Source organism: Phaeoacremonium minimum (genome assembly GCF_000392275.1).
Source record: "Phaeoacremonium minimum UCRPA7 unplaced genomic scaffold PA7_03_scaffold_156, whole genome shotgun sequence".
NCBI classification, from domain to species: Eukaryota; Fungi; Ascomycota; class Sordariomycetes; order Togniniales; family Togniniaceae; genus Phaeoacremonium; species Phaeoacremonium minimum.
In genome coordinates, this window is record NW_006921063.1 from 6,878 (window position 1) to 20,248 (window position 13,371).

General features: G+C 48.2%; 2 protein-coding genes across 2 annotated transcripts; one reads left to right on the top strand and one right to left on the bottom strand.

Annotated features, from left to right (window-relative positions):
- Positions 1-7,495: 7,495 nt before the first annotated feature.
- On the top strand, positions 7,496-8,859 carry UCRPA7_2280 (putative methyltransferase domain-containing protein; the record flags this gene model as incomplete). Its single annotated transcript, XM_007914854.1, has 7 exons — positions 7,496-7,568; positions 7,625-7,671; positions 7,722-7,740; positions 7,805-7,927; positions 7,989-8,049; positions 8,108-8,659; positions 8,850-8,859. The coding sequence occupies 7 exons, from the start codon at positions 7,496-7,498 to the stop codon at positions 8,857-8,859; spliced, it is 885 nt and encodes a 294-aa protein (XP_007913045.1).
- Positions 8,860-11,570: 2,711 nt separating this feature from the next.
- UCRPA7_2281 (putative hexose transporter protein) lies at positions 11,571-13,271 on the bottom strand (the record flags this gene model as incomplete). The annotated part of the gene is made up of 4 exons (XM_007914870.1): positions 11,571-12,206; positions 12,314-12,664; positions 12,727-12,863; positions 12,914-13,271. 4 exons carry the CDS (start codon positions 13,269-13,271, stop codon positions 11,571-11,573), a joined length of 1,482 nt encoding a protein of 493 aa, XP_007913061.1.
- Between the last annotated feature and the right edge of the window lie 100 nt (positions 13,272-13,371).

Here is a 13,371-nt window from a genome sequence, read left to right on the forward strand (position 1 = left end):
GGCCTGCAGCTCAGGTTCGGGGACAATCGACCTTAGCTCTATAGCTCCAGTGTTAATAATGGTATTTGTATCAATTCCCTCAATGCCGCTCACGCCTTTGACTAATTCGTGGGTAAATACACTCTGCGCTACCGGGAGGAAGACGGCGCCGCCAAGCTGTTGTCCGAATAACATGATGGCAATACCAATTGATACATCGGCAGTGGGGAGAACCGCTTGAGCCGCAATGCTGGCTTGTTGAAGAGCCATGCCACTTCCAAACCCAGATAGAAACAGGTAGCCAATCCAATGAGATGAGCTGGTTCCTGGAGTCATTGTGGTGACTAGGCCATTCCCAATCGAGGCGACAACACTGCTCGCTATCATGGCTGGGTTGTAATATCCGACCTTCTGCGTCGTTATCCCAAACATGAGAGATGAGATGCTGAGCGCTAATATAAAAGGGATGAAGTAGAGACCGGAAGTGATGGGAGAGACTCCTTTTATCACCTGGAAATAGAGGGGTATGTAATAAATGAGCATCATCATCGACGATGTAAAGATGAAAGAATACGCAAATCCTGACAAAATCGTTCGTTGAAAGAATATTCTAGGCGGCACCGTAGCATTGTCCCCTTTCCATGCCTGATTCGTCATCCAAGCAATTAGTGTAACACCGAAGACAACCCAAAGAGCAATGACGCGACCATTGTTCCATGGATATACCAGTCCTCCCCATTGAAGAGCAATGATGAGGCAGGAAATACTGGGAATAAACAAGACCAACCCAAGGAGATTAAGCTTTCTGAATATATCGCGCACAGCTGGTCGTGATTTGAGCGGGCCGGGAGATTTCATAAGAAACAGAACTGCGCTGATAGAGAGAAAACCGAAAGGCAAATTGATGTAGAAGCACCATCTCCATGAAACCTTTTCGGTCAAGGCACCTCCAAGTAGAGGTCCAACCACAGAGGATACGCCAAACACCGTGCTGAAGAAACCAGTGTAGAGTGGCCTCTTCGAAAGTGGTACGACAAGACTCATAATTTGAAGCATACCCGACATTATGCCAGATGCCCCGACTCCAGCGATAGCTCTGCCAATGATCAGAACAGTTGAACTTGGTGCTGCTCCACATACTGCTGAGCCAATTTCGAATATGGTTATGGATCCCAAGAAGATCTGCTTGGCAGGGTATAGTTGGTAAAGTTTACCGCAGAGAAGTTGCAAAGAGCAATTAGCCAGCATGTAAGCACTAGCATACCAACTTATATCATTGATAGAGCCTATATCTAATTAGATGCAAGCTAAGCAACAAAGGGAATACTGATATACCGAAATGGTTGGTTATTGTTGGTATAGCTGTAGCTAATATAGTTCGATCCTGGTTATCTGTCAGAAAATGTAATTGGCCCAAAGCCAGAGGCAGGTAGATAAAGTAAACGAACAAGAGAGACTAAGAAGACAGAGATCAGGCAAGACGACATTATAGTCAGAGCAATCGGTGTAGACGGGTACTCTTTCTCGTCTAACCGGGTTGCCCTAACATTGTTTTGTCCTAGTACATGAGATGTGTTGGCGGTCGCGGGATGATTTTCTCTTGAGGAGACTTTCTCGGTATGGGAGTTCATCATGGCTGTGAGGAAATGCTTGCCAAAAGCTCCTGTTAGCTGTATCAACTTGTGATAGACTGTTGATTAGGTAGTGAGGTCGATGTAGTTAAAATTCATTAGCTACTTGAGCCGATATTTATAATAAAGCTCTATATCATATTAGCTCCGTAATGGTAGCATTAGTCCGCTGCCTTCGCCTTCCGATGCCGTGAATGGGGCTGTCTCGCCATCCATTCATCACAATTGGCTCCTCTGGTGCTACTAACAGATGGCTTTCGATTGTTGGTAAATTAGTATGTAGGTGGGTGTGTTTCTGTTAGCAGAGAGGAGCATTTAGTCCGTTGCCGACATCCGCCAGCTTATAATAGTCCGATGCCGACGACTCATGTCCACTAACATTTGTCTCAATTTTAATCGAACTACATTTTCTGTGCAGAATCCGAAACCAACCCAACCTTCATACTAGTCGACAAAATGCAAAAGCGCAACCAGCATCGTCATGGCCGAAAGTATTAACATCGCGAGCGAACAGCATACATCAAGTCCCCACTCGTGTGCGCTTTGTCGTCGACGTAAGGTGAGATGCGATAGAAAGAACCCATGTTCTTATTGCGTCAGACATCGGACTCCATGCGTGCCGGTCGTGCCGACTGTCTCTCGTCCGAGAAAGAAGAGATATCCCGAAGCAGAGCTCTTGGCTCGATTGAAGAAATACGAAGCAGCTCTGAAGAGCTATGGTGCTGATATAGAAGCCATTCAGCATGATCGGGCAGATTCGGCAGACAGGTTTCACACAAACCTCCCATCAGACTCCGAGTCTTCGATGTCCCCATCTACACTTGGACCAAGTGAGCGCGGCCTGCCTTCGGATTCTGTGCGTGGTCAAGCGAGTATTTGAGAGGGTTGCAAATGATGCCGTGACTAAGTCGTGCTTAGATAGATCCCATCATCACGGGACGAAGCGGGACGCTGTATAAGTTATCTGCCGAAGACGAGCTTGAGCAAGGTTTGATTCTATCTGCACACGATGGGGACGACGACACATTATTTACCAATCGAGCTTCCTCTACGGACCTCACTGAATTCCATCCATCTCCGGCGCAAATATTTCATTTATGGCAGGTTTTCCTTGACACCGTACACCCAATTCTGAAGATATTCCACGCTCCTTCTTTGCAAAAGGACATTCTGAAGACTGCTTTTGACCTTTCTTCGGCATCGGCGGCTTTACATGGCCTTCTCCAAGCTATATATGCAAATGCCGTCATTTCCATGTCCGGGGAGGATTGTACGGCCATTTTGAATGAGGAAAGAAGCACGCTAGTCTCTCGATATACAGAAGGAACTCGGTGTGCATTGCAACAAGCAGGATTTCTCGTATCGACGGACATAATGGTGCTTCAAGCCTACATACTCTATCTTGTGAGCACAACGATATCCGGCACTGTGACTGTATATTATTGCAATCTTCACTAATATTTCAAAGTATGCGATTATGGGAGCTATTCACCCGCGTTCCCTAGTACGATTAACAAGTCTGGCTGAGCGAGGCTCTCGTGTTCTTGGCCTACATCGTCCTTCCTATGGACAGGCTCTTTCGACTCTCGAGATCGAGATACGCAGGCGTGTGTGGTGGCAGGTCGTGTTGCTAGATACTCGAGCCGCCGAGTTATCCGCTTGCGGAACCTCCATTCTCAGCTCTGACTGGAACGTACCATTTCCGCTCAACGTCAATGAGAACGATATCAAACCCGATGCTGACACTTTGCCAGAGAGCATTGAAGGAGTCACTGACATGGTATTTTGTCTCTTGAGATGCGAAATTGCTGAGTTTTTGCGCCACATACGATCCCAAAAGCGAGTTGACTTTAGATGGAACGAGTTCAGTAGTTTGTCACAATCTTTGGCTGATAAGCTGGATGTGATCGAATTGTTTCAGAAGCACATATACACGAAGTATATCGATCGATGCGACTCAGCTATTCCTGTCCATGTTCTTACTCGCTACTACGCTCTTCATTGCTTGTCAAAGATGAGAATCGTAGCGTACCGGACACTATCATATCCCGATAGACCGCTGACTCGTGCGGCCATGCTTGAGAGGCAAGACAAGCTGATGTGTATCTGCATTGAGGCAATTGAGGGGTATCATCATTGTTCAAAAAATAAGTTACTCAAGGAATTTTCTTGGTTCTCGACCTCGTGTTTCCCATTCCTTGCGTATGTTCATCTGCTGTTCAACCTGCGTACGCGAACCGATGGTGCCCTGGTTGATCGAGCTTGGGATGTTCTCACAGTTTGGAACGGAAATCCGAGATGGTTATCAGCTTTGAACCCAACTCCATTTGGGACAGGTGACGAGACCATTCAGCGAGCTTTCGCGAAATTGGCGCTAGCAAAGATATTCCTTGCGGCTTGGGATGCTAGGAGGTCTGCGCAGGCGAATATTGGCCCAGAAGAGCCAGACCTGATTGTGAGAATGAGAGAAAAATTGGCAGATGACACACTACGACAGGCAACTCGATCTCAGGAACTTGAGGACGGTCATAGCGCTGTGAAAGCAGCTACCATGACACCGAAGTTGCAGAAACCCGAACTTCTATACTCAGCGAGCGTACCTCAGGCAGTGACCCAGCCACTCACTGTTCAGGGACCAGAGATAGAAATTGCTGATTTCTCTGACATATTTTTGAATTACGATCCTACGCTTGGCGACGGCGACTGGGAAACTCTGCTATCATTTGAGGCAACCTGACCCAAGTCGCTATGGCGTTGAAGATGATTTCGTAGTTGCCCTATTATTATACATATTTTTGGTCTGATCTTCCCCTGCTGTTACCATGGGATCGGATGAGCTCGAGTATGGGGTTTGTACAAGCCACCGTGGAAACCATTCGGCAGGTTTTGTCTCTCTAGCCTCATCTTTATTCTTAAATGTGTTGACCATCTATATCATTTGAGTATATTTTTGAACGCCACACGCGCTTGATCTACTGGAGACAAGAAATCTGAAGGGATCTGAAGCCATCTAGTAGGAGTGGATGGGTCACAAGACCAGCACTCTGCTTTCGAGGCATCGGTACACGATTCAAGTCGTGCCACCTCTGGGTACGGACAAACAATTCGGTGTTGTAGTTGTCCATTAGGGGCAGTAAATGAGACTGGTGTCGATTTCGGCTCGGTTCCATTCTCTACCCACTCTCGGAGTTGGGAGAAGAGTTCATACGGTTTCCCTCCTGGCCCTCCAACACAGTGTCCTAACCCTGGTACGGGAAAGTATTGATAAAACGTTTGAGCGTCTGGAATTAGCGCCAATACGTCTCGATAATACTCTTCAGTGCCTCCAGTTGGAATGATTTGGTCCGCCTTAGATGATGAACGGACTTGTCAGTTCTCATTCACAACCAATTCTTGGTGTTTACAACTTACAAGGCCATGAAAAGTGATCATCTTCCCTCCAGCATCGCGAAAGTCAGACAAATCGGGGTCATTTGTCGCAAGCATAGAGCTGTACTGCTGCTGGCCAATGTGAACCATCTGGTCAAATTCTTTGTGTGATAGAGTGGTAAAGTCAAAATTTCGATCCTTTGCAATAAGCAATTGTAGCCAAACTGCACTAAGATCGCTTGGCATGCCAGTACAAGATCCGTTATGGCACTGCGTGGTCGGAGTTCCCTTTAGTCCGTATGATAAAGGGTGATGGCCGGTGAGGTCGGATCCAATGTTGATCCCATGCCATATCTTCTTTCCCTTTGCCGACACCATGCCCGTCCACGTGGCATTGACAACTTTTGCAGCTGCAGTGCTTATTTCCAATGGAGCGCCAGTCTCTGAACAATTGGCAATAGTGGTTCCCACAAGCTCAAAAGGATCGAACGTCTCAAAGCATACTTCAACATTGCTGACAACGCCATCGATTACCCCATCTAATCCGTCGCACTTAGTAACTGCAGCCGCTGTCATGGCATCCAGCTCACAGCCATGTGGGTACTCTCCGAGCATGTTCATGTATTGCTGCGGCCAGAAGATGCTCGCAGCTAAATTTGGCCATTGCAAGGCCGGGGCACCTGCTGAAATGCCATCATATGCTGTCGGATACCGTTGGGCAAGCATCAAGCCTTGGCGACCACCTTGAGAACAGCCGTTCCAGTAAGAGTAAAGTGGACTTTTTCCATAAAAGCTCTGAATCACAGATTTGCTCAGTACTGCCTAATAAATATAAGCATCAGGTATAAAGGTTGACGATATGCAGGTGTCATTCACCTGTTCACCCAAGCTCCGCGATCCGAAGTTTTCAAGTTTATAAAGGTCTACATTACCGGCGCTCAAGAGCGCCCAATCGTGAGGATCTCCATTGATTCCAAACCCGGCGTCGGTCGAGCTGGTAGCATAGCCATCATTGATGGCACCAGCCATCGCAGGGTAGCTGACGAACCATCTCCCGGCGACCCATCCTCCGCCACCAACTGCTTGAAACCTTTCATTCCAATTATCAATTGGCAGCCAGGTTTCTACGTTCACGCTATCCTCCTCTCCTGGATGAGTGTAGGTGACGGTTACGTTGCAGAATGTCGCATTTTTGACGCTGACCGAAGGCTGCGAGTAACGGTATTCGCCAGGTACTTCTACACTGTAATTCCTGACTATTGCGGTCTGTACTGAGAGAATCTCAAGTCCATAGAGAGCTGGAGAGAACGTCGATGGGACACAGGCGGCATAGAGTTCCGTAGTCATCTCAAAGAATGACTACGAAAGGTGCGTTAAAAGTTGTCTGTGACGAAGACCAAGTCGGTAGGCGAATCTTACGAAGAAATTAGACCAGTGCAGAGGGATTCACATCCCTGAACCGAGCAGCCGGGAACGGTATAGGGCCCTCATTGGTTGGTTTTGGGGGTTGTTCCTGTGATGTAAGCACCATACCATTGTCCGATCGCTCTATCAATCACTTTCTGTTGAAGCTAGCTATGTAGCAATCAACCAACACATCAAAAGGCGTCGGTGAAATACAAAAGTCCCTCAAGTGACGGCCTTTAGTAATGCCTTCGTACTGTAATGACGAAACTAAGAAACGCCAGAGAGCGGCGTAGCCGCACGTGATCTTAGCCGTCTCTAGGCACAAGTGACATGCATTAGTAGGACGTCAAGAGCCCGATGGAGATTGGTAATGTCAGTCTACATTCGGCGATATCCCTGACCAGCCATGGGTTAGGTAATCCATCCCGCCGCCCGGCCCCTCGCGCCATGTGTTCCGAGCCAGTGTCAACCACTACCTACGAGACAGACCAGTCCATTCACGACGACCAACTCACGCCAAGTGAGACACCGGCGGCATCTTCTTGCTCGATTTCCGCCACGGCCCCAAATTGGCTCCCGACCTCTCAATTCGATTGAGCGAGCAAGTGGACTCCGAACCCAACCCGGCGATGGCCGCGACCGACGATGGGTCCCCGGACCCCACCGCCGAGATCCCTAGCAATGTGCCCGCAGTGGAGACACCATCGACCCCGGACGTGCGGAGGATCGAAGAGACCGGGGCCCTTACTAGGTCCGGTCCGGAGCTCGGGGACACGGCGGAGCTAGAGGACGAGGGGGCCAAGTTTGTCGCGACGGCCGAGCGAGTACCATTGTTCTCGTGGGGCTCGGCGAGCGTCCCGTCGCTTCCCTCTATTGACTCGGACGATCGATATGTGAGATTTTCAACGTACCTAGTCTCAAACCGCACGTGCGCGCTCGCGCGCTACACAATGGGAGGCAATGGGGAGAGTGCTGATGGTGGTCACAGGATGACAGCATTATCGATTCAGCCATTGGGAGCGCCAGGTTAGCACCACCCTCATGCAAGGTAACGATGAGACGCAAGGGGCCGTCCAGACTTACACCCACCTTCTGTTAGGTCATCAACCATGTCGGTCAATTCGTCCATTTACGAATTCGTCGAAGAGAATGGCAGGACATACCACAAGTACAAGGAAGGCAGTGCGTCACTACAAGATGAAGTGTAGCAGAAACCCGAACAGCTAATAGCAGTCCAGAATATCATTTCCCAAACGATGACGTTAGTTACATATCCAAATTCTGTGTTCGCATAAACTTTCGAGGCTTCTTGTTTACTAATTATGTCTTTTAAAGGAGGAACAAGATAGATTAGGTGAGTCGACATACCATATGTTGAGTTCGAGATGCAGGAAAGCTAATTCCCGTGACACTTATAGATCTTCAGCATGCCCTTTTTCTCATGACGACAGGCGGCAAGCTACATCTTGCGCCCATCGACCCTTCTTCACAGCATGTGCTTGACATAGGGACCGGTACAGGTATTTGGGCCATAGAGTTTGGTACGAGTTCGGCAAGAACTTCTTCGCGAATTCCCACAGCTTCTGACTCCCAGGATTATAGCACAGGAAAATCCCGGTGCTGAGGTCATAGGTACAGATCTCAGCCCGATCCAGCCTCAATAGTATGTCTTCCTCGGCCGACTCGCTCTATTCAGCTCATACTGACGGGGACGTATATAGTGTTCCGCCGAACTGCCGATTCGAGATCGACGATGCCGATGATGAGTGGACATACGGAACAAAGTTTGACTTTATACATGCTCGCGCCATGTGTAGCTGCTTCTCCGACCACAAGCGCGTCATTCAGTCGTGCTACGACGCCCTACAGCCGGGCGGCTGGTGCGAATGGCAAGACATGAGCTTCCCGTTTCGCCATATGGGCCCGATCCCCGAGGGCACCAACGTCGTTCGATGGACCGAGCTGATCTGCGAGGCGGCCATCAAGATCAACCGGCCGTGGAGCAACGTCGAGCGATACAGGCAGTTCTTTGAGGAAATCGGTTTCGAGAACATCGTCGAACGCCGCTTCTACTGGCCGGTTGGCCCATGGGCCAAAGGCGATTACTACAAGAGCCTGTCGACCTATTTCCTCGAGGACATCAAGAAGGGCATGGAACCTATCACGATGAAGTTGCTGCCCATACTAGGCTGGTCGAAAGAAGAAATGCAGGTCATACTCGCGAAGGTCCGGCAGGATCTGATGAACCCCAATATACATGCCTATCTTCCAGTGTAAGTCCACCCCATGAAATATATTTGTATCCATGCTGAGGTCGGGAAGAACTATTGTATATGGACAAAAGCCTCACCACCAGAAACGAAACTCAAGCCAGGGAGGTAGCCCTAGTACATCGTAAACTCCGCTACTTTTCATCGATGCTTTGTTGTACATTGCTATCGCTATGCTGTTCTACATCTCTAGAAAGCGGTAGAAACTAGACTTCTATTACTTTCTGTTCAAGCTGACTCCAGATCCTACTGATTTACTCTTTGGACCAAATGCAAGCATCTCATCAAATGCGGGTACTTCTCAGACAAATATGTTCTATCCCTGCTGAGTAATGAGCTCTCAGACACCTATCACCTAAACCAAAACCATCATCTATCCTGCATAAACATAGGCCTGTGACATTTGATATTATATCAGTGACTAGATATTTGTGAACGAGGCCGACCCTTGTACAGAGCCTTGTTCTCAATAGGAGGTGGATCATAGCCATTGAAATGAGGTTGTTCTGATGGGACGACCACCTAGAATATTACAAGGCGGTTAGGTAATATACACAAATTGCAGATCGCCCTGGCGGGAGGTCCAAGAACATCCGTGACGGTTAGAAATACCGTTTCCCAACTTTCCATGTGTTAGCGAGTTCACATTACTGCCTGTAAGGGTGTCCATTTTAAAGTTAAAAAGCGCACGCTTATTTACACCTTCTGTCTCAATTATTTAGATCACTCAATTTACTAGTCTTATACTAGAAAACATTCTACTACTAGTCTCGTTATTACAACAAAATCACATATACTTTGACTTCTACATGAATAGGTAGTGACCTTTGGGATTAATGTGGTCGTACCTTTTATAGCAAGGTAGTCACAGATTGATATTGCACAATACTTCAAAAGTCAGTTACCATTCGCTCATGCCTTCACTGGACCTCCAGGCAGATATAACCTCACAACAACCGTGGTAGCAAGGAAATTGTGGGCTATTGTCCGCTACCATCGTAAGAGAAAAGTCCCCATCAAGACTGTTGGACCTCTTTTCTTTTTTCTAGGACCTGTTTCCCAAGAGCAGCTAGGTCGTCATTTAACCAGGTGTCCTTCTCAAAGCCGTTGATGATTTGATCCAACATTGCTGCAGCGATTTCAGCATTGTAAAGGTTGGGAACAGACATAATAGCGGCTACTACCGCCGCTCCGACGTTACGTATTATATTTCCGGGGGCCTTGATGAGTCCTGGCCTAGTTACAGCTGCTTCGATTTCGTCTTTATGCTCTGCTGCGAAAGCAAGAACCTGGCTTTCTGTTTCTCCCTATGTATCGTCAATATATGATGAATGTCCTCTGTACGTCAATGCATAACTCACTCGCAGCAATGAGTACTGCGGTCGAAAGTCCGGGGTCTTCGTCTGATCCCTTTCAGCGCTAAATCCACTGCAATAGATGAATCTGAATGGCTTTGCTGGACCCGCCTCATACATGGCTCTTAGACCCATCATGGTGGATGTTTGACAAACCCGGACCACCGTATCCCAATCGTACATGGATGACTTTGTAGGGGTTATAGCCACGGTCCTGATCATTTTGGTTAGTCTTGATCCAAGCAACATGTTAATGCCGCTGGTATACGACATAGCTCAGCGGCGAGCATCGAGTCCTATACTTGCCAGATGCACCCAGCAGCGCCAGAGAGCTCTCTCTTCAGGGCATCGGGCCACTCGCTATAATCTTGGATTACTAGACTCTGAAGCTTACTAGGATCAGATCCCGGTTCGAGGTTTGGCGGAGCCGTCACCGCCTTCCGTGCAAGAGCAACGACCGTTGTAATCTGGGGTATGCTGAGACACTGTCTGATTACCTCGCTTCCCACGAAGCCAGCTCCAGCGACTATGACCTTCATAGTGAGCTTAGTGAAGATCTAACAGTCTCAGATGCATGGTCAAGAGAAGATTTGGGGTGGCTAAAACAAAACTTCGTAGGAATTGGCATTTCTTTAGTCGGGCGTCCCGAAGCCCCGGTGGCACTAGCGAAGCCATCGAATCCTTCGCCGAACACGGTTAAAGCGAGCATCGGTCTTCTCGCCAACGACCGACGGCGGAATCTAGGAAGGGCAGACTCTTGGAGGATCGCAGGATCCGACACCAGAAACAGTACTTCGTATCTGCATACTAATTTGGCCACTATGAACTCAAGGCACAAATATTCTCGGTGCTTCATCTACCAGAAACAGGAGATGGCTTTTCTGCTTCAGCAATAAGCGCCGCTAATCCACGCGTGCTTGTGGAGGCCCCAAGAGCCTGTCATGGGGGGTTCTAGTGAAGTACCAGCTACCGATTAGCGCCCGCTGGGATTGGCTGAACCACGCCGGATCTCGTTTTCATGCTGCCAACGATCAAGATCATCATATCAGGCCAGCACCTAAGCTTGTAGGGCAATAAATAGAATTTCATGTAATCACAAAAGACCTCAAGCCTGCGAAGGCCTGCATAGTTGATAAATTTGTTGCTAAGATGTGCTTAAAGAGTTCGCATCATACATCACCATTTATCCTCATCTGCCGAGCGAATGGGAATGCGATTGATAGATAACGCTCGAAGGTACTCCAAGGCGCTTGGGCAGCAGGTGGAGATCAGTAAAGATCACTATGGGTCTTTCCGCATCTACTGGTTACCGAATGATAACTCTTAAATACGTAGCCACTTCACTGAGTATAGTCACTGACTCATCTACTAGCACTGCTATAGGGTCAATCGCAGCACGGAGGATCATGCTCAGTCAGATACACGATATGCACCACACAATTCCCAGACGTATCTGCTGCTTCCTACTTAATATACAAAGAGCAGAGCCATACACTCGCTGTAACTAAGGCTTCCATGTTCTCTGAAATACTAGACTGGTCTTCCTCTTGACTGTTGCTTTAAACCTCTGAGAAGGTGGGAGCCAGATCTGACTTATCTTTGACGTCCTTCAGGTCAGGTACATCCGAGTGCTTAATGCCGTCAAACAGTACATCAATCTCTTCAAGAGTCTTGCCCTTGGTCTCAACCCAGAAGAAGAAGACATAGATAATGAACAAGAAATTCCAGCTGGCGTTGACCATGTAGGTTTTCCAACCGATCGCCTCAAAGAGGTACGGGAACACCATGGTAACGAACACTCCGCAAGCCTTCGCCGTGAGAGTGAACATGGCCATTCCCGTTGCTCTTATATTATAGCTCAACACCTCTGGAGGATACATATTTGTCAAGGGAGTCAATCCGAATGAGTAGGCGCCGAGGTAAAGGAAGATGACTGCGACCGTTCCATAGACTCCGGAAGAATTGGACGATGTACCGTAAGTTGCTGTCATTCCGCCTACAACGTAGAACAGGGCCGTGCAGGTGCAAAGCGAGGTGAGACAGAGCAATCTGCGTCCAAGTTTCTCGGCCAGGAGAGAGCCCGAGACTGCGACTATAAATTGCCATCCACTGAGAACAAAATTGATTTCCATCTGTGTGTGAGAAGACGTAATGCCTGCTTGGCTGAGCATCGTTCCGTAGTAGTAGGTGATGACCTTGTCGAAGATTAGCCATGTTGACTTGTAAAAATCATACCAAACACGGTGTCAAAAAGGCAAATCGGTGCTATAAAAGATTGAAACGACTGTATGAATTTACTTACATTACTGCCTGTCAACATCGTCAATGGCGCCACTGATAACGCCAGGGCCATTCGCTTTCTGTTTGGAGCATCACGGATGATCTCACGGAATCCAAGGCTCTTGCCTTCGCTCTTTTCATATTCGAGGGTGTCAATGATCTCTTGATATTGTACCTGCACTTGAGGGTCTTGGGGAGTGGAGCCATTAAGACGGGCAATAATATCGAGCGCCTCCTCTTGGCGATCGTTGTAGATGAGCCAACGTGGTGACTCTGGGAGGAAGGGAATCAGACCCAGAACGCATAAGGGAGCAAAGCCTTGAAGCAGAGAAGGAATTCGCCAAGCCCAGTTGGAAGGATCAAGATCCGCGGCCTTAACATGTAGTTATCAGTACCCATTGAGATATCTTAGAATTTTCAAAAGTATTGACTTACACCGTAACAGATCCCGGCAGCTAAGAAGCTTCCAAGCGCCCAGCAAGTGAAATACATTCCCAGGGCAAAAGCTCGGACCTTGGGAGCGGTTGTTTCCGAGACGTAGCTGCTTGCAGCAGTCTGTGCAAGTCCAGTACCTAAGGGATGTAAGTATAAGCCAGAAACACTAAAAGACTGGAAAATGTACCTAAACCGATAATCATGCGGCCGGCAATGAACATAGCTACGTTCTGAGCGGCTCCGCTAATAGCTGCGCCAAGAATGTTCAGGAGGGCACTAATAACGATACCCTCCTTACGACCACGCTTATCAACATAGTAGCCAGCAAAAGGAGCAATAAGAATGGCACCGAGATATGTTGCCGTGCTGTTCACAGCTATAGTTGCTGTGTTCAGGTGGAAATAGTTCGAATAGCTCTCGAGAACGTTGATACTCCCCATAAGGGAGCCATCATAGGCGATCGTGACTGAATCAACAATACAGACAGCTACCACAAGGGCAGTCATCAAGCTCATCTTGAGCGACTGGGAGAGCGAGTCGAACATCGTTGCGGCTGCTGCTTGGCGTACACTTAGAATGAAGGAATGTCCCGATGGGCTGGCTCTACCAAGAAAGCATGGCACGATGATCGTACGTTAGGCCGAC